Genomic DNA, 22,663 nt, shown 5'->3' with positions numbered 1-22,663 from the left:
AAATTCCAAGGGGTCATTCCAGTTCAGTTTTACTGTAACAATTTTTTTTTATTTAAAGTAAGTACACACACATTTGGCGTGTTCATAGACTTCAACCTGGAGGAATTTTGGGATAAGAATGAAGTGCTATTCTGGACTTCATAACTAATGGATGGACAGGTCAGGATGTCTCCTAAATTTCATCTAAATCCGTCAAGTAAATGCCTAAGGGAAAAACATATTTCAAAAATTCTTCAATTGTACTAAATACATTACAGAATAACTTTTATGAAAAAACCGTGTCTTCAACGTTTAACTCGTATGGTCCTTGTTGGGATCAAATACAATTTCTCTCAATTTTATTTGATCTAATTTACCAAATACTATCCTGATTCGAATGCATATGTTTTGGGACACTATTTACTTTCTAATAAATTTAATATTGTTAGGTCCTATAAGCTTAGAACTGGCTGCCGGCAACACCAAAAGCATTCTGGCAATACCAACAAAACGCTGTCGGATCGTTTGTCTGTTCTTGTCTCCCTTGCATCATTGCACACAGTAATTTGCATGTCTGGATGTTTTTGCGGACATATTTGTGGTAATTAACATAAATCCGCCCAATGGCGGTGCGCCTGAAGCGTTTTTACGCAGCCGTCTGAAAAAAGGCGTGTCATGTTTTTGCTGACGCTACCGCATTTTATTGTCGGCATGTGTTCCGTAAGCCGCTTTTAATTTTGTTCAATTCTATCTCTATATATATATATAATAATTTGATTTAATTTTATCTCTATTGAGATAAGTTTTGTCCAACTGTTGTATATTTATGTTTTCTCTATTCGAAAGTTCTGTCCATTGATTTTCTTTTCTAACCAACAAGCTTAGATTAATATATAGTGTAAAAGGTACAGATAATATCAACATGTAAAATTAAAACGCCAGTGACGCAAATTAATGTTATTCTTTGATGTACTTAAGTGTAACTTTATTACATAAGAAAACACAAAGACACATACTTATAAGAAACAGAAAAAGTACTGGCAATGGCGGACCTATCCCACGTAGTATTTTGCAGTCAACCGGCATGAAAATACACATAGCAACACAAAAAAATAAATGTGTATTGCAAATGCAAGTAAATAATGGAGCCATGTGAAAAAATGGAGCTGTTTCCCACAATACAATATCTGGAAGCATTTCCGCAGAGTAATTAACTAAGTGGTTTATATACGATTATTCTTTATCGCGAACACATGTTCAGAAAATTGAAAAATACATTGTACCCATTTCCCGATTCACATTAACGAACATAAAATATCAATTACATCGCGACAGAGCTCGTAACCAGCCGGTTACATAAAGAAATATAACTAGGTAGCAACAACACAGTACATAGCTCAGGTGGCAGCCTCCTATATAGCGCACCCTGCCTACTCGAGCGTACACTCGTTCCTCTTCTCTCGTCGCGCTGCTGCCCGTGCGCAACCGACCGAACGGGAAAACAGACATTTCATAACCTAACACAAAACACAAATTCAATTCTATCGCCTTACAATAAAGTAGAAAATCCAACGGTGTAATCGGAAGATGCATCAACACGCTTCAAATAGAACGCGACATGGAAAAACGAAAGCGTTCGAAATGAAGCGCGGCGATTGGCCGAGACGCACCAATGGCTGCGCTTCATTTCGCGCGCGGGCGGGGTTGCGTGCGCGAGCGCAGGCACACATGTCATGGTCGCGGCCGGGCGGACGCTCGTGTAGTGTTGTTATGGTGCGTGTGAGTGAGTGACGGAGCTCGGATCGAGGACATGATGTTGGGAGGAATGGACGGGAAAGAGTATGGAGCGCTGCACGCCGCAGCGGCGGCGGCGGGGTACACCATGGAGGGTGGTGAGTCTGCCAATTAGGTACTCTGAGAACTACAATCAGTAGTACTTACAACTCATCCAAAAAGAAAAAAATGCGCCAAAAAGTTATAGGACAGACACGCTCTGCAACCTAGTCCAATAACTTTTTTTACAGGTGTGTTGCGTGTGCCGCACATTTTACGAGAATATTTTAACGAGTAACGAATGAAGCCGAAAGGTTAAAGACAATTCTACAAGTTTAAAATTTTCAGACAACTTCTCCATATTTTCATAAAAGTGCATTTTAAAACTGAGTGTCTTACCTCATATAAATATGTGACTTGGTAGGTTGATGTTCCTGATAATGCCTCTCCTGGAGAAAATATCAAACATTTGCGTTCCACAGGAGAAAAAAAGGCATATACAATTACATAAACAGAAATTAAAATTAATTTTTCTTACAATCTATCTAAAACTCCTATTATTTCATTAGCGAATCATATCAATGACGAAAAGAAAATTTGCTAAGATATAATTAAAAGAGTCGAGGAAATCTTCTGTCTGATTAATCAAATATCAACAGATTGTCAATTATAAAACTCTAAATAAATAAAACAGTTCATGAATGGTAGTAGAACTTAAGAAACATTAAATAAGTAAGTAACAGGCAAAATGTTTGGACTTGAATTTAAGTTGGACAAAATGGATTAATTATAAGTATGAAAAACAAATCTAAATCTCTCATAGTTTTAATACCAAACAATGAAAGATTAGATGAGTGAATACACGTATTCAGACCATAGACATTTAGAAACACATTTAGAAATGTACATTTCTGAAAGTTCAAGTTGTTCCTTGTCCACTATTAAAAGCATTCTCTTTGACAAGCCTAATCCCGTTTTATTTAAGGTCATACCTATTCCACATTCCATTCGATGTTTTGTATTATCATCTTAGCAAGTCGACAGATCTGATCTGTATCTCTTATTTCTATTCGCCTACACTCACTCTTGACACTGTCATATCATCCTCCAATCAGTCCACCCACCAATTTTTTGTCTTCCTCTTTTCAACAACTAACAACCTTCAGAGTCGACGTTCGTTTTATTATAGTCTTTTCTCCTCATCTCATTACCAAAAAGTCCAACTATTATTTTTTTAATTTATAGGCGTTACCTTTAAACTCACTCTCCTGTTAAAAATCTTATTATAAATAAATATTTAACACGTTCCGAATTAGAAATAAATGACATGTATGGATAGCCACGTGTGTTATCTTTTACAGAATCTTAATTTCAGCTTTTCAGCTCAGAATACCTTTACATTGCTATATTTTTATTACAAAACTACAAACTAGCGACACCCAACGGTGTTACTCGCGAAATAATAAAAAAAAATATTGTATAGTGCAATTGACTTTTAGACTTTTTAACTGAATCATACGGAAATCGCGTACTTTTGTGATAAAATGTACTCTATGTATTGAACCAAAGTATCACCTCTATACCAAATATCATAAAAATTGGCCCAACAGTTTAAGCGTGAAGAAGTAACAAACATACTCACATGCTTTCGCCTTTATAATGTTAGTGAAATTTAAGTGCGTATCAATCCATGTGATGATAAGCAAAGATGAGGTCTGAACTCAGACACATGCCGACGCGAATGCGTGAACATTGAGTACCTAATTAGTATGAGTGTTTTTAGCTACCGCAATGAAAAACCAGCGATGTATATCGAATCCAAAATGCAAAAATTTGGCAAAGTGTTCGGCGACAGTGTGGAGTCGGCAATATATCCACGTTTGTGGCGTAGCGTTCCGAACAGTATCACCGACTTTGAAACTAAGTACTCTTCAGTTTCAAATGCAGATTTTAGTCAGTCACTTTACATTTCTGTCAATCTGAGTTGATTCAACTTTTAGCTTCTTGTCTAACCTCTCCGTCATTTTCCAGTATAGCCCAAATATATTAAAACAGAGCAGGTATATAATGCAGTCATCAATAAAAAGGTCTAAATTATTAGAAATTTCGCCTAAATCACTGAGCAAATAATCCGTTTTGTCTAATAATTTTCAAGCCTGCTTTATTATAAAGTTATATTAACTGCACTAACACTTGCCCAGTGCAGTGTGTCAAAGCACATCAATTATAAACAGTTAATTCGCGTATAAATTATTTGTCGTTTATAATTGATGTAGATACTTACAAATCGTCTTAAATTTGCACTAAAATTATAAATAAATAAATATATTAGGACAAATCACACAGACTGAGCTAGCCCCAAAGTAAGTTCGAGACTTGTGTTATGGGATACTAACTCAACGATACTATATTTTATAACAAATACATATAAAGATAAACATCCAATTAGAAAAATATCGTTTTCCGTCATGACCCGACCGGGGATCGAATGTGGGACCTCTCGGTTCAGACGCATGCACTTTACCACTGCGTAACCGAGGTCGTCAAAATACACAGAAGGAAGCTGAGAAACCAAAGCGTTGAGAAGATACCATACCAGCCCCGTTGGTGAGTGTTTCTAATATCTAAGTACTTAAACTAGAGCAAACTTTTAGTTCTACCGACTTTTGCGTAACTTTATATATATTTTATTAAAAACAAACAAACTTAAAATTAGAACTTCGGCCATATTGCATCTTCTTCTACAATGTCGTCGGCAAAACTTGGGTATCTTCTTGAGTTATGGTACTAATTAAATACTCCTACGGTTTTCCTCAACTCTTTATCCCAATCTTATTCATTCCATTCTTGTAGGTCGTGGTTCATTAGTTAAAGCTATTTCAGCCTTGAGAAAATTATTACAAGATTTTATTCCTTACCATTAAGACGGAATTTATTAATGTTACTAATACGCTTCTAAACATTTAGGGTTCTTAAAAAACTATGAATTAAAAATATATATATGTAGGGCTGCCAATAAGTAGAAAATTATATTACATAATAGATAACGGCCAGTCGCGTTGCATCGGAAGACGCGAGCGATAGTCGTGTGACGCAGGTTGTCGATAATCGCGTGTCGGTCGCGGGTCATAGCGAAAATCGGCTATTATAACTTGCCAGTATCTACGGCTCATTCATGTACCTCCGATGTCTTACTACTGCGATAGCTGAGCACACAAGTTCAAGAATGTTAAAATGTTTGCCAGTTTATGTCGTTATAGCTAGAAAAGTGTGTAATTTGCGTTGATAAGATACGTAAATCTTCACAGTCCTATTAATTCGAAATTTCACATAGGTATAAGTATGAGAAGCCGATATGCTTAAAAAATTCATGACAATATTGGGATTCCAGTTATATTTTCCTGTTCGCGGAGTACTTACTATGTAGTCTTAATCTTACTTCTTACTTAATATAAATGACACTTTACGCAATATTCGGTGACTAAATTTCAGATATGGGCGACAAAAGTTAAATTTAGTAACTTTCATAGTTATTTCTAAGCCTATACTGTACTGAATCATTATAGTCATTTTAATTCCACATGCGGAACCTACCTCTGGAACAGAATTTCCTGCTTTTATTTTTGTTTATTTATTAATGTGCTAATCACCAAATAATGTTACCGGGAAAAGATAAGCGTATTTAGCTTCAAGTGCCTAAAAATAAAATCCATATTAGAGCAAAAATATGATTTATTACCTGTTTATAGTGGGCAGTTGCGCGCAACGCTGCACCGCTTTATCGACAAGGCCAGAGGTTATCGACGCGATAACCGATGCGCGTCACTAGCGGCGGCCGACCCCGAGCAGCTCCAACCAGTTAGTGCAGCGAAATTTATGTTATCATTATTTTTAAATTGCGATTTTAAACTTAGAAATTATAGAATTTATTTCTCTATGTTTTTGTCTATATACTATGTGCAACGAGAAGTTTATGACATTCAACACTGTACACATATAAGCCATAGGAAATAAATATTGCTCAAGTACACGGGGAGAGAAGAATGCTCTTCGATATGCTTCGTTTATGATCTCAGTAGCTGGTAGTTGGTAGCTTTTTGAGATAAATTGATGTATTATTTAAACTTGACGTGAAAAAGTGTCTGTTGAGGCTTAATTCTGAATAATATCATTGTTTCGCCTATTTTAAAAGTGGCGACATCTACCACGCCACACACTAGTGCAATACAAGATTCATATAAAATTTTGTTTTTGACATTAGAAAAATGTATCTGAGTATGTAGCTTTAGTTGGAGATTAGCCAATGCATGCAGATCAGCCCCCACAGGGTCGCTGCAGCGATTCCATTTGAAGTGTAACGTGGTCTACGTGAGGGGAGCTTGGGGCTATCGGGCCGGTCGCCGGGTCAGCTCCCGCGTCAGCGCACGAGCCAACATAAACAAAGTCTAATCGGAAATTATTAAAAAACAACTGACTAAGTGCGTCGTCGGCGCTTGGACGTTGGCTGGAACAGCCCTCGTCAGCACGGGCGCTAAAAGAACTTGCAAAGTTGCCGCATTTTGAGAATTCAACTTACTGTCCAACGTAGGTACAGTGTTCAGAATACATCCACAATTCCATACTTATATGTTAATGCGAAAATCTATCTATCACACAGATGAATCTATTTTAATGAAATTGGTACGAGTATCATATAGTAAAGACCCGAGTTAAATATAGGCTACTATTATTTCAAATTTCTATCCCCAGAGACCATGAATGTTTTTTTTATATAATAATGTTTTTAAATGATTTTATTCATACGAATAACATACGTTTAATGGATATTGGTCTCGTATTTTATTTTTATTATTTTTGATCAATATGTACACGTCTACAAAATTACAGTTCTATAGTAGGTACTAATAATGTGTGAGCTCTCCCGGTGAAAGACGGGCCAACAGACCTGCGTGAAGAAACTAAGTATATCCCTTATTTATTTCGGAATCGTACAAAAATGGAAACAATCATTCAATTTCCGGGTCAAAAATCATAGTCTAATCTAGTCTAGTTTTATTGTTATTAAATTTAACTTTTTTTTTAAGTTGGATGTAATAATTATGATAAAGCTACGATTCCTCTACGATCTATTATCTGTGTGCTACAGCTCGCTACGGTTTGCTACAGCGATTGCTACAGCCTCACCTACGAAGCGCTACGACAAAATAAAAACTGACACAAATGTATTTCATACAGAGGCTATATTTAAATTAAGTTTTGTATTTTTATAATCAATTTGTTTTATATACTGTGTTCTGTTAGTTTTTATATTTCCGTAGTTATAGATAAGTTAATTTTGTTTTTATCTCGAGTTAAATTGATTTTACTTGTGAAATCTCGTTACGAATTTCGTTGGTAAAATTAACAAAATGATAAAAAAAATAATTGGTCTCGAAAATATGTTTAATCAGGGAAATATATTTTTGTATTTTTATGATGATCTGAATCACGGTAAAACACATAAAATGTAACAAACAATATATTACAATCAACCCAAAATACTCTCATTAATAGCGATATTTTAACTGTCGATTGTTGCAAATGTTTCGTGTCCTAATTGTTAAATATTACCAACAATCGGTCATGTGGTAAAGATATGTATTAACTCGACAAATATCATTATAATCAGCCATTTTAATGGTCCCACTATTGGGACACTCGACAAATACAGCCATAATCAGTTATTTCCACTGATTAGCTTCAATTATGCTAATTACAACCTTCTGATCAGAACTCTGGCGATTACTATAAATGTTAATTATTTAAAGCACAATCATTGCGTGTAGAGGTATTTCCTTATATCCGTATGCACGCAAAGATTTAAACATATTGTAAGAAAACGGATCATTTTAGGGACTTCACGGATGGGACATTTTCAGATTGACCTGGGTCTTGTGAGTTTAAACTCTTGTCTCGAACTTATATTCGGTCTGACACAATCTGTGTGATTTGTACCTATATATTTTTTTAAATTCTGGCAATCAAAGTTTTGTCGGACTTCTGAATTACCAAAACATACCTATATAGGAACCTACAATACCGACATCTAATTTTCCCGACATATTCTAAAATTAACTTAGTACTTATAAAAGATAAACTAGGCGATTTACATTATAACAACATTACATTTATACAGTTTACCTCAAAGCTTTATTAAGAGAAAAGTTCAAACAAAACTAAATTCTATTTTAAGGTAGTAAAAGTTAATTTTTTGTTGGCTTTAGCTAGAGGTTGGTATGGTTTGGTTTATCGTTTGCCGATTGTAAACAAGCCGGCTACAAATTGACAGGGGACTGTAACATTACCACGTGTTTGGACATGTACTTACAGAGAATATTGAATTACCAATGATTAGAGTACATATTGAGACTATTTTAGTATAAAAAAACTTTGGGGTCATAGAATTGAAAGTTACGAGCATATTTGTCAGAGGGTTAATCTAGAACGAAGAGGTTAATCCTAAGAACGAAGATTTGATTGTCGAAGACTAACAGTCCGTCCCGGCTTCGCTCGGGTAAAAACATAATATATACAACACCTAACCTAAACCTTCCTCGGGAAACACTATGTATAGGTAAAAACTACAAGAAAATCCGTGCAGTTTTTGAGGCAGACACGCGGCGGTGGACTTTCAAACTACAATCTAATTTTCCAGTTATGTTTAACTTTATTATATTTTGTATTAAGTAGTTAACTACCTACATAAAAATATGACGCACAAGCAGACATAGATAGACATATTATTGCGAAAAAATAAATTGGAAAGTTTTTAAATAGCCATATAACGCATACATGCCTACAAATAATTTTAATTTATAGTATAGTTTGACATCTAGCATCGTGAATTTATGATGTGAATATGTATATGTGACAAAGAAGCTGAGAAAAAAACTAGGTGAAGTCTCCTCCAGGACGCCAGCGTAACCATATCGGTGGTTAATATTGGATAAACACACAAATAGCCGTGTGTTTGTCATGGCGGCTTGTTTGCGGTCGTCAGACGGAGCCGGGCGGCGGAGCGAGTCAACAAATAGCCACTGGACTACCGACTGTTATTATTGTCCCAACAGTCACGTCTTACGTCTAGAGAAAAAATAAAGAACTCGGCCTATATTAATAAAACAAAGAATTTATCTTATGAAAGACTGCTTTAGTTCCGGGGATTCGCTATTATGGGCGTAAATATTTTTGTTGGGATGAAATGAAGGTTAGTATAATACCTATAGGACCCAGATTTTTTAAAGTCTCCAAATCCGTAGGACACTTTGACCTTGTTAGTTCATGACAATAAAACCTTTTAAAATTTAGTGAGTATAGGCCCTTTGCTCCGTTGCGCCGACTTAGCCCGCAGCTACTCCGTTGTGTACCATAGATTTTGATATCGACATACGTCGAATTTCCATACAAATTCTATGTTGTCGACGAACGACCGGACGGGCCGTGTTCTAAATACAATATCAAACGCAATAAATTTAAATAATTTGTATATTTTTAGAGACATAATCTAGACACATAACTTGTTGGTTTATTAGCGCTTTAGTCAATAAAAAAATATATTGAAATCAGAAAAATAGTCATGAAACTGCTGCATTAAATAATAGAAAAGAAAGCAACAACCCGGCAGTGCTTTCGAGCTGAACGCCACTTGTGGGCTTCTGTTTGCCCACGCATTAGCCGCCGCCACCGAGGGCAAACATCGTAATGGCGGCAAACAATCCCCACTGCTGCGCTGTGGGACTCCGCTACCGGCCTTAGCAGATGCGCTTGCGAAAGTAGCGGGATTTGAGGTTAAAATAGTTTTTATATAAGAAAGGAAAATGTACTTCAAAAGAATGTTTTATTTAGTTTGTTTCTCCGTTTGCTAATTAATTCCATTTGCGTGTTTTCAATTTTTGTATGACATAATAATGTTGTGTAAAAAGTATTTTTTCTTATGATAAACTTTTCATTTCTTTTTTAGGTTTATGGTGTCGACATATAAAAACTGCTGCTGATCATATTTTATTTACTGTAAATAATTAACTGTTATTAGTTTTATTTTTATAAAACATGTTTTTTTATCAGATTTAGTATGTTCTTTCTCGGTCACACATCTGAGCGATCCCGATTGACTGTTCACAGAGCATCGTAAAACTAAGCCTATTCTCATAGTTCATCCCTTAGAATATGGGCAAAAAAATTTTTTTTTTAATTTACGGACTCAGCCAAACTTTTTCATAATGTTGACTAATGAAATTCAGCACAGAGGTTGCCACCAGACAGCCAAGTTAAACATGCCCATCATTACTCACAGTGGACCACCTGGCCAATTGTCTGCAGTCATCCTCAATCCGAAAATAGCCTTACAAATCAAAATCACCTCTTACCCCATAAAACTGCCACAGCCTAACAAATCACACTCACTATTAATTGTATACTGGGTGAATATCTTCGACATTTCAGTAGACTGTGTCGGCACGTGGCCAATATAATTAGAAAGACAGTTAGTGAAATATGGTTTGGGAATAGTTTGACACTGTTTATAGGGGTTAATAAGGCCAGCTGAAGGCAAGTGGTTGACTTTGGTTTTCATTGTGTGCTCCTAATTATGGGGCTTCGGGTGGGGGTTAACAAATGACTGGCTGAAAGGGCTTCAAGACAGCTGGCGCGCTTTGAAGAAAATATACCCACATCCGAAAGGTACTGCAATATTTTGACGTCAAGCCAATTAAGTTTAAAGTTTTTGTGGTCTAGTGGTTAAGACGCTCGCCTTTGATCGAAAGGTCCCAAGTTCGTATATTTAACAGTTTTCTTTCATAGACCATCACTTGCTACCAGTGAAGGATAACATCGTGACCTGCATACTAGTAGGCTGTCAAGCCATGTCAGATGCCTTTAGGCCAATAAATGATTCTCCAGTGACAAAAACGACACATCCAATAAGAAATGTCCAAACACTCATCGTTTGAATTCTTCCTGTTTATTCAAATAGCGTCCCGAATCGGCTTCGCTTGGATGATACCATGATACATTTTAAACATTTAAAGCTTCCACAGGAATCATATTTTCTATTGGTGTAAACCGTACAAAAATCCGTACGGTAGTTTTTGAATTTGTCGTGTACATACAGAGAAACAGAATCGACATTATTTTATAATATGTAAGGGAGTCCAAAGTGGTCAATCCCCGAGTCAGCCATCTAGGTAGGTGCTTCACCTCTGAAGTGCGCGGAAGCTGGCTGCTATTTGAGCGGTGTCGACTGTCGGCCTCTGTCGACGTGTGTGGCCTCTCGATGACTCGACGGTCGTCTGTTTGTCTTTGTTGACCAAGTGGGCTTATCGATGGGAGTTATTGAATCGAGACCAGAATATAGGGAGGAACAATATCATACTATTTTTCTTAGCGTGTCGACTCGGCGAATCATATTTGTGAAGACCAATAAGACGCCACCGATACAGCAGTAAATTAATTAAAGATTAAAGTAAATTTTACACTTTCTTGTCTTTTGCGTCGACTTAATATGGTGGAACGCGGTAAGGCCGATGATCATATTTAACTTGCAAATATTCGGGCCTCTTGCAAGCCAAATTGAACTTACTAGTCACTTTCATCTGTTTCAGCCGTCACACAGTAGTGCTTGCATTGTTGTGTTCAGGTTTGAAGGGCGAGAGAGGCGTGATTACCTGGGTATTGTGACAAAGGATACTAGGCCTCACTGTGGGCAACGCACGTGTGTAACGCCTGATGTTGTAGGCGTTGATAAGCTGTGGCTATAAACGCCTTACCATCGGGTGGGCCGCATTCCTGTTTGTTTCTTGGTAGTATAAAAAAATCTCAAGATGTGAGACAGCTGAATTTCAGCTCTCTTCTATCTAGACGTACTCACGGGGGCTTCGTGGCTACGACGCCCTGAAACTAGTGTCCACGTAGCAATAAAACCTTCAGTATCCAATATTCTACTATATTATATCTTCAGTTGAGCATTATTTTTATATAAAGATAAAATAAGTTAAACCGATTGTTAAATCGATGTATGTTTGCAAACAGGAGCGAGGACAAATTTTGCCATTTGCTGTTTGTTTTGTTTGTGTCTTCTACCTGGCTTTTAAAATGGCCTCTGTAGTCGTATGCCAATTGATATTGGAGACAGCAAACAAGTACACTATGTCTAGCATATTTCTAATATTATATGCAATATGAATGTTTTTTGGTCTATCACGTTACACCTAGGATATTGAAAGCTAAGACCGTTTATCCCGAAATATTCCACGGAAAATTAAATTTTTATTATATTTTATTTCTTAGCGAAAATTAAAAAAAAAATAAAACATTTTAACAGATTATGCCACACTAGGTAGGTACATAAAGAATAATAATAATTTCTACTGAAATTCTTAATGTAATGTGGCGTAATCTGTCAAAATTTTATAATATTTTATTGGCTTTGTTTGTGACGTGCGGTGTGGAAGCTTCTTAAGATTTATATTAGTACCATTTAAAATTTAGCGTAAGGCGAAAATGGGCGAATGGAAGATGAACTTATAGAGCTAGTACATACAATTCTCTAAATTGAGAGTTAAGATCTATGTACGTACATAATTGTACTTATATCTGCGTTTGCTTAAATTTTCAAGGAAGCCGATAAGGCTACACGAAAAGAGAAATAAAAACACAAATAAAAACCACTTTGATAAGCATTACGCCGTTTTTATTGTTGCATTTTTAGTTCGATCGTTAATCAAGAAATCTTTCTATGCGTTGTCGTATCGCCACATGAAAGGAGAGATTTCATTTGAAATCGAATCTTAAAGTATACTCGAACACTTTTAATATATCGAGAAAATGGCTACAACGCGCACTAGAATTTTTAACGAACCATCGCCCCCTTTGTTGTTACCAATCCGAAGTCTTTCAAGCGAACACTTCAATACATCCCAACACAACATTAAAGTCCTCAGAAGCCGCGGTTGAATTAATGAATGTCTTATATTCGCCGAAAACACTAGTAACTGTCAACGGCGAAACGTCAAAGCGAGCTCATAAATTATCCTGGTAAAGAAAGATGTTTCCCGCCTTATTGTTTTCTCGCTCTAACTCGTGCAGGTCTAATTATAGCCGTCCCCTTCTTACACCAATTAGCAGACTCAAAGAAATGATTCCCATATTTGATGCGTAGTGATGTAACCTTATCGATTTACAACATCAAATGTATAAGGGCATTAATTTTATGTATTAGGCTTTATCTGAGATACGATTTAATACAAGCGATAAAGATTATAAAGACCGAAATATTTAATCCACAATAAATAATAATAATGAGTGATATTGTCAATACAGAAGTCAGATTTCTCAAGTAAGTGTGACGTTATGAATTATGATAAATTGACACATGTAACAAAATTTTCGATACAAGCTTTATTGATACGAAATGTTTATGTAGAAAGGAATCCTTCTCAAAAGGAATTAAACGAGTTCCACTTTTTACTCTGCAAGTTATCGATTTTTTAATTTTCTACGACCATGTGTGGTGGTGATAATGCACTAATTAGCTGTGTCGATAATATTATTACTGTCTTTTGATTGTCGCGTAAATTAAATGTCAAAATTCGCGTTAGTTACAATATTTATCGATATCGTTGAATTCTTAACCCGTTGTCGAGACATCACTAAAATGTTGATCGTACGTATGTGATCTACCTACATCATTCGTATATTTTACCACGCATTTTACACAAGTATATTGTTTTAATGACAAATAATTTTGCGTTGTGTTGGGAAGCAATGCATCATGTCTGGTGATAAAGACACGCTGTCCCGCACTATTTATTTCCGCAGCATCCGTGACAACACTATCGTATAATTCAACAAATAGAGCAGAAAATAAATTCATAAACATTTTTAAACGTTAATTTACCATACCAAAACTGTAAAACGGGATCTTCGTTTGCGAGTTCCGACTTGGCCTGTTTTAATAAATGATCTTGAACGTTGTCAGGATAATCAGTTTAAATTAAATCTTCCTCTTGAACAGTTTAATCTATTGGTGAAAACTTCATGAAGTCAGAATATTCCCTCAACTACTAGATACTTACTTCGTATTGGTCAGCCAATATTCAGAGATTCTTGGCAAAGACAGTCAGACAAAGGTCAGCTTCGATTAGGTTCAGCTGGTTCCAACAACAATAAAGCTAATTGACAGACAGAAACGCTGATTTATGTAGTGAATGATCAATCAATGTTTCGAGTGGCTTGCCCGATAATTCTTACATCATACCTTATATCTTACCTCTATAAAATGAAGTACTTACCCTTGTCGCGTCTGTCTGTCTATATGAACGCGAAAAACTCAAAAACTGACGGATGGAAATTTGAACGGTTTTCACGAATAGATAGTGTGTTTCCTGAGGAAGGTTTAGGTATATTTATGGTTTTACCCGAGCGAACGAGGACAAATCAATAGTTTTTATGAAATACAATATCGACCTAGACCACATAACCAGGTTAAACAAGCTCGGCAAACATCACACCCATTTCATTTACCAAATAAATGAAATTCTTTCATAGAACAAATTCGTCTTAGTAACCACATTAAAAAACGTTGTCCTGCCAAAATACTTGGGACTCGGGCGCAACCCTTTGAAGTAACAACAGAAGTGACAGCAGTGAAGTATAGATCTTTCTGGGAAGTGGCAAAAAGCTCGCAACACGTGCGCGTGCGCAGTCGACGGGAGCGGTGGGCGGGGCGGTCGTCACGGGTCACTGGATTGCTGGGGATTTGATACGACAAAGTCAAATGAGAGCATTACTTTTTGTAAATTTCGTCATGCCCGTCATTTTTAAAACTATGAACACATGATATCCAATAAATGATTTTAGTTTGAGTTGGTAGATTTATACTGTCTAAATGACTTCTTTAGTTACCTAGATAGATAGATAAAAACTTTATTTGAAATAAAGTTATCCTGCAAAAATACTTGGGAAATTTATTTACCTACATCCTTGGTAGTTGAATTTGGGCTCAATCTTGAAATAGATGGGGTTTTAGTGAGAATTTTAACATGAACATGCATGTAAGGACTAAATTAAACTCATTGATAGACGCATAAAGAGAAAAAAAAACAGATTTTATTATAACACTAGCGTTTGCCCGCGACTTCGCCCGCGTGAATTTCATAGCAAAATCTCAGTATTTTTTTTATCGCGTACTCTGTAAGACTGGTAAACAATATGGTAAAATATATGATTCAAATTCGCATTTTTTCTCATCTTTAGTTCAATTTTCTATTTCCCGCTGCGTGTCTCGTCCCGCAAACTTGTCCAATCCCGCTTCCTGCTACATAATGTAAAGTAGATATCCCGTACCGTTTCCTACATATTGTGCCATAATGTTTTTCGCAATGTGTCCCGTCCTGTTTCCCACTACGAGTCTCCTTCTCATTTCCCGCTCCTACTCCCACTCCGGCTTTCAGCAACGCGTGCCGTCCCATTTTCCATGACGTTTTACATCCTGGTTTTTTATTAACCACAAACGTAAATTAAACATTTTTTTGTATTTACTATTACTGTTATTTACTACAAAAAGTAAGTGTGCCAAATTTTGCTTTTTATATTGAAAATTGTATTAAGTCGCATACAATCTTTCACCCCCCCCTTTTGAAGGGTTAATTTTCAGAAAACTCTGAAACACGTATTCATAACTTTGTTGTAAACAACCAAAAACCAAGTTTTCAAGTAACTAACTTCAACGGTGTAGAACTTTCATATTTACAGATTTTCACCCCTTTCACCCCCTTTGCTCACCTACATGCCAAATTTCAGCTTCCCGCCCAGCAGTTTCGGGTGTATGTAGTCTGTCAGTCAGACAACGGAAGAGTTTTATACTGATATATTGATACATACTGCGCCCATTATATCTATATCAGATTTTAATAGATAAAAACAATTTGTTTATATTCTTTTTACACCTTTTTATAAAATTTTAAAGTAAATCGGCTCCGTGGTTTGTTATTTTAATTTTCCTACATAACCCCCCTCATTTTCCGGGATGAAATGTCTATAAGATGTTAACCCGGGATTCCGAGGAATGTTTGATTCATAATTAGTTTTTCATTATCCTACGGGAACCTGAACATTTACCGGGATGAAAAGTGTCTAATTTTCCTATAGGACCCTCCTCATTTTCCGGGATGAAATGTCTATAAGATGTTAGCCCAGGATTCCGAGGCATTTTTGATTCAAATCATAATTAGGTTTTTAATTATCCTACGGGAACCTGACCATTTACCGGGATGAAATGTTAACCCGGTATATAAGGTACCTACATACCTACCAAATTTCAAGCAAATCGGTCCAGTAGATTTCGAGTGATGCAGACAGATTCAGACAGAATTAGAAAGAAGATTCTTTCCAATCCCACGAAGCAACAAAACTTATTCTAGACAACTAATTCGTCCGAACGAGCGAGGAGTACCCGCGATACATCACGCGACTTTTTTCTCGCACATTTGTCACACGCGACTTTTTGCTCGCGACATGCGCATGCGACTTACAAACTACGTGTCGCGCTGAGAGATTGATTCGCTTACTCATTTGCAAGCGGCCGGGATCTTTAAGTTAGGTGTAAGCAATTTGCCAAGTGCGAAACACGAATGCTGTCATCGGGGGAATTATTAGTTTTTTTACGTTGCATTTAGATGATGATGTCCGGCCGATTTCGGCCGTGGCTACAAGCTCAACGATTTTGAACTCGCTGGTGTGTCCGCGTGTGGAATATGTAGTCTTCTTGGTGAACGTTCTCATGTATTACGGACGTGTTAGCACACCGTCTATTGTAGTTCGATTCAGTCATTTTACGAGACTGTAAAAAGTATAATATAAAACCAGGTTAGAATAGGCCTTTATTGAAGTCTTTTTTAATCTCTTTATTGGTAACCTAGGGCTGTTACTACTAGTCAACCAATAGGTGACAATTTAGGGGTGAGTGCAAATGAAAGAAACAAAACAAATGGACTATACTTACAATCGACGACCGTAGGACGTTTTGTGATCACCATGCCTGTCCGCCATATTAAGATCCTGGTTTCGATTCCCAGCACGAGCGAGTATTTATACCAGTGATCACAAATATTTTTCTGCGGACACAAACATACAGACGGGCACAGCAAACCCAGGAGGTTTGCTGTGCCCGTCTGTATGTTTGTGTCCGTCGATCCGCTATACAAACTTAGTGCTTAGTGGGGGCTTTTGAGTGTTGTCCATATAATAACTTATTTTTGCCTAACCTCAATCAATCACTAAGTACTCATATTTTATATATTTTAGAGCAATGTTTTAGAGAAACGTGTATGTTCTTTATGTTGTTCAACCTGATACTATATTACCTATACTAGCTTGTAATATCTAGAAGTGCTTTTTAAAATTAAATGTCTCTAGAATTTTCTCCAATTTGTAGTCCAATCTGAAAAACAATCTTATATTTTTATCACGAAATTGAGCAATCGGAAGAATTACAGTTATACCGTTATATAATAATAAAGGCAATAATATACCGATAGGTAATCATAATCTTGTTGTGTTATTAAAAACAAAGTCCTACATTGTGCGTCTGTTGAAAGTCTTAATGCGATGAATTTAAAAGGAAGATTGCTGATTTTTTAATGAAAAAATAAATAAATATACACCCGAACATGATCTTTTTTTGAAAGTCTGTTAAAAAAAGGCAAATACTTCCGGTGAAGGAAGACATCGTGAGAAAACGATTGCTACATTCCTTAATAATAAAAAGAATGCTGCGAAATCTATAAAATAAAAAAGTACAGTTCTCCTGACATCATTCATCTAGATAAGACTGCCCGTTGTAACATGGGACATAATTAACATCAACCCTAAAACTACTTAACATAGATAAGACTGCATCAAAATCTATTATATAATTCGAGAACTACAATGCTACAAATAAACAAACAGAAAAACAAATATGATTATGATTAGAACTATCTAAGGGCGACCCACTTCTCTCTGAATTGTAAAACGGCCGCCGGCGTGTGTCACATCAAAGGCAGTGTCGGGTGTCCCGTGACGTCACGCCCCGCTCGACGTGACAAATTAACAGGACACTGGAATTTAAGCCAAAATGTCAACACACGGGGTTAAAGTTTCGACTGGGATTTCTAATTTGGTTTTACTAGTATCGAATAAACATTAGATATCACCTATATCTTGTTTGATAGCTTTTGTCCGCTGTGATGACTAGACTATTTTGTGTATTCCCAGCAATCAAACAAATATGATTTTGAGAATCCCTCCAAAAAGACTAGTCTTTATTTATCCTAATTATCTTCATAATATTCAGTTAATTAGTTACTTATCTATACATGGATAGAAATATTTTGCAACTTTGTGAAACAATATCTAGCCAATTCTCATCATAAGGAAGGTTCTTTTTACAATACGTTAGTACTTTACAATACTAGATACGTTCAATCTCTGAGCTACTGCTATCTTTCTGTTCCAGACCCCAGCGGCGGGGCAATGGGCAACCCAGGCGTGGGCGGCGGCACGCAACAGTATGGCGAGGTGAACCAATTAGGTGGAGTTTTCGTCAACGGCAGACCTTTACCAAACGCAGTCAGATTACGGATAGTGGAGCTGGCGCAACTAGGAATTAGGTGAGTACCCTTTATTTTGTTACAGTCTTGTTTTCGCATTCTAGCTAATCGATTTGTACTAAGTATTGCCAGTAGTCTAGTGTAATAGGTGAACCAACTAAAACCCAAATTATGTGTAATATACATTATGCCGTCTGTTAGGAATTATATCATCATTTTTACTATTTTTATTAGATTTTTTTTCTGTAACATGCTTTAAATTTAAAAGCAATCAACCATTACAGATTGTTTTACTTCTAGATATGACACGATTTTCCCTTGTTGCTTTATTTGCCTCACGCAATTTGAACTTGATGTTACTAGGGATCTTGTTCTTTTTGCCTTTCTAAAATAGTTATTATAATTTTGCGCAGGCCCTGTGATATCAGTAGACAGTTGAGGGTATCCCACGGTTGCGTCTCCAAGATCCTGGCGAGGTACCACGAGACCGGCTCCATCCTGCCTGGTGCTATCGGCGGCTCCAAACCCAGAGTCACAACGCCCAAGGTATTGCATTTAACTAAGTCTAGTAGTATACACTGTTTGTAAAGAGCAGTTTACACGTAAAGATTTTGGTAATGTTATACATTGGAAAACTGTGCAGTCGCGGCATTTGGCATACCGAGTTTCTTTAACGGCTTATTGGTTTCAATTTCTGACATGATCTGTAAATCAAAATATTAAGACAAGCAGAGTATAGAACTAAAAATAATCACCTCAGTTACTATCTCTTTTTACGTGTATACATTTCATTTTGTTTTTCTTTGTTCTGTTGTCTGAGCATTTACTCGGTTTTTCCCCCGCCGCGTCTTCGTCCTAAGCTTCTATGGAATGTGTTTTTCTCTCTATTGTTTACTGTTCTAAAACTAACTCCAACCGATAGGTGGTGTCCTACATAAAACAGCTGAAAGCGAAAGACCCCGGCATCTTCGCGTGGGAGATCCGCGACAGACTGCTCGCTGACGGTGTCTGCGACAAATACAACGTGCCTTCAGTCTCCAGCATCAGCAGGATACTGAGGAACAAGCTCGGCGGCGGCGGCACCTTGTACCCCGTGCCCCCGCTGTACCCCGTGCCCCCTCAGCGGTGCTGGCCCCTGCACCAGCCTTATGACTACTACGTTTACCTTCAGGTATATTATCTGTTTCACCTTTCCTAGTCAGGTATTTATGATTAACTTCAGGTATTCTAATGAAAGTTTTTTCTCGAAGACCGAAGGAAGTTAGGAAAGAACATGTACGTGTGGTCTGAAGGCCCACTTCTTGAAATTCTATGAAAACACGTATAATGCAATATATATCAGAAACGAATGAAACGTGTAAGTAGGTATGTATGATGCTAGTTTATGCGCCACAAAAAAAATCAATCTTTTTCCTAATTCAATTTGGTGAAATCACATTCAATACAAAAGACTTGGCTGTATGGGCTAGTACCCTTTCTAAAACCTCAATAAAACGAGGGAATAAACCAAAAAAAAATGGTGAAATCACTCTTATTACACCTTACATTTCTCAAGAAAACTATATACTTACTTACAATATACAGCTTACTAAGCCAAGTAGTTTCAGCTACGTTGTCTGTCTGTCAGCTACGGAAGAATTTTTGTAAATATTAATATGATCATGTTGATGATATAACCGACTAACCCTTTCTCTCCTGATATATTAAGTCTTTGATGATATAAACAAAATCGACAACACAATCTGTACTGTATACTGGTCAAAGTTCATAGGAACCCATTAAACTTTGGTATTGATCGGTCTTTTGTATTTTGTAAATATAAGGACTTGACTCAAAATACTCTTAAGGTCTGTGAATGAAAGTGTAAATTAAAGTATTTTTTCTACAGGGCCGGCAGCACGCGACAGGCAATCCCCACTCGTTGCCACATCCCCACCAACAGCCCCCACCACACCACACGCATGCGCTCTGACGTCACGCATACCCCACCAATCACGAGCGGTGACGACGCCACACAAAAGAAAAAACAATGAAGCAAACCGCATGCGACATCGAATTGCCGCATCGGATTTTCGCTAAAATAGTGAATAGCGAAGTGATTTCAGAACTATACTCACACCAGTGATGCAGATTATAGTATTACTTGCTGTAAATAAATTGTGTAAGATAATAGAGAAAGTATAGATTTTATAGGTTAAGATAACGTTCAAAGACTTGGATTTTGTTTGACTGAAATCAATACCTACTGAGTACGTCATAGTATCACGACTATTTTTTATCAACATGCCGCTTATCTCACACGCTTACATAAGAATAATTAAAATAAGAAGCTGACACATAAAGTAGACAAGGATATTTAACATAATGATAAAAGATAAAACTTTTGAAAAGTCGCAGTACATTGAGACAACCTGTATAGACGATATACCATATGAATGAAAGTCAGTGATATTTGTGTTCTGAAATTATATTTCAGGAATATGTTATCATACTAGTTACTTGCTTACATCTAATTCTTGAGTATCAGTCAAACAAATACACACACATACCTATTTATGTTTTGTATGGAGGTAAATTATAAGATGGTGCAATGTTGTACATATTATTATTATCGTTGGATTTAGAATTAATATTACCAGTAGGTACTTAAATATTGTAGTTATGTAATCTATTGTATGTACGTGTATTATGTTATGAGTCTGTAAAAATATTTATGTGCTCAGCAAATCTCTTTCCATTTTGCTACAAGAAATAAATTGGTTTGTTCTGATTAATACCGACTTTCGATTTACCTTTAATCCAACAAAGTAATAAAAAAACGGAACAGTTTTAATTAAACAATACCCTAGCTTGAGCTAATTTTAAACTTTTAATTTAATCCAGAGAGAGAAAAAAGCGAATTGATTCTGTTACAATGGTGGCCCCTTCCTCACAATCGGTTTTACAACCGAAAACAATAAAGGAACGGATATTGCTTGGGCCAAGAACAAATATGGCCGCGGACACGTATCACCAATTAAATCCTTGCTTTGTTTCGAATTTAATACTACCTAATCCGAAATTTTACTGTATTAATAACAAATTTTACGAGCGCGCGGCGGCCGTGCGAGCCGCTGAAAAAAGCGCGGGAGCAAAAAAGAAAATGGCGGACCTTACGACTGTTAAAATGACATTCGAGACTGGCTGTAATTAAAAATCGGGCGGCTGCTTTGTGGCAAATGTCTGGTTGGTGCCATGAAATGGACAAATCGAGACGCCTGAGCTGTACAGCTCAGATTTCTTGCAAATTGCAAATAAAAGATTGCTTGACCAGCCCCCATGGCCCGGTGGTCTAGGCTTGCCAACGATGCGGATTCGAATCCTTTGGGGACATCTTGGGAATCATACTTTGGTAATTACTTAGAGTATGTATGTATGTCTGTGTTCCCGTTACAATAAAGTACAAAAAACCAAGACAGGCTTTTTAGAAACTGATACTTACCTACGGGCATCCAACGGGAGATCCAATACTTCCAACTTTTTTGTATTTCAAGACTAGAATGCCAAAAAAATTGAAAATAACATACCTATCTGCATGATCCACTACTGCTATTGCATAATGTCTGAACTGAATTTCTGTATTTGTCGTAGTCGTAGATAAGCACAGGACGTTTTCACGTCATATTCAAAATTAAATAATATTTACCGAAGCTACAAACTATTAGTATTTCGGAACGACCACTGCAAAGAAGAAATGCCGAAAGACGCTCATTTAAACAATGTTGGTCTCTCTCTTGCCACAAAGGCTTGCCATTTTTGGTCAAGATCAGTAACTGACCCGTCACATCTGCGAATATTTTTTCCTTCCGCATCAAATTGTGACACGCACGTGTAGCGGCGGCTTTGTCTCGGCACCGCCCAGTCGCGGTTCGATTCCCGAATCGTAGATTATGTGGCGCCTCAGTGTTGACACCCGATAGGCTGGTTTCCAATGAAGCATAAATCATATTTGACCTTTTGAAGCTTTTGAGGATACCGCGGTAAACTTAGTAATGCTTGTTAGATCGATTTCATTCTTCATCTTTCGTAAAGCATCGGAGCATTTGGAACCACTGTACGCGGCAGAGGTGAAGGATATAATCACCCTTATATATCTTAATACACATAAAAGCGTATATAGCTCAAAATCAAAATCAAATCATTTATTCAGAAATTAGGCCTTCACAGGCACTTTTTCACGTCGCTCTGTTTGTAGTTTACATTAATAAATGGTAAAAAATGGTAAAACACTTCTTGTTCATGCAATT

The 22,663-nt window shown here is 36.8% G+C and overlaps 1 protein-coding gene across 1 annotated transcript; it reads left to right on the top strand.

Annotated features, from left to right (window-relative positions):
• The first annotated feature begins 1,724 nt into the window (after positions 1 to 1,724).
• On the top strand, positions 1,725 to 21,151 carry Poxm (Pox meso). Its single transcript, XM_053757886.2, has 5 exons — positions 1,725 to 1,871; positions 18,284 to 18,437; positions 18,791 to 18,923; positions 19,300 to 19,548; positions 20,266 to 21,151. The coding sequence occupies exons 1-5, from the start codon at positions 1,790 to 1,792 to the stop codon at positions 20,347 to 20,349; spliced, it is 702 nt and encodes a 233-aa protein (XP_053613861.1). The 5' UTR covers positions 1,725 to 1,789; the 3' UTR covers positions 20,350 to 21,151.
• Positions 21,152 to 22,663: the final 1,512 nt, after the last annotated feature.

The sequence above is a fragment of the Plodia interpunctella genome, chromosome 17, assembly GCF_027563975.2.
Source record: "Plodia interpunctella isolate USDA-ARS_2022_Savannah chromosome 17, ilPloInte3.2, whole genome shotgun sequence".
Classification (NCBI taxonomy): domain Eukaryota; kingdom Metazoa; phylum Arthropoda; class Insecta; order Lepidoptera; family Pyralidae; genus Plodia; species Plodia interpunctella.
This window is presented reverse-complemented; position numbering and strand designations above follow the sequence as displayed.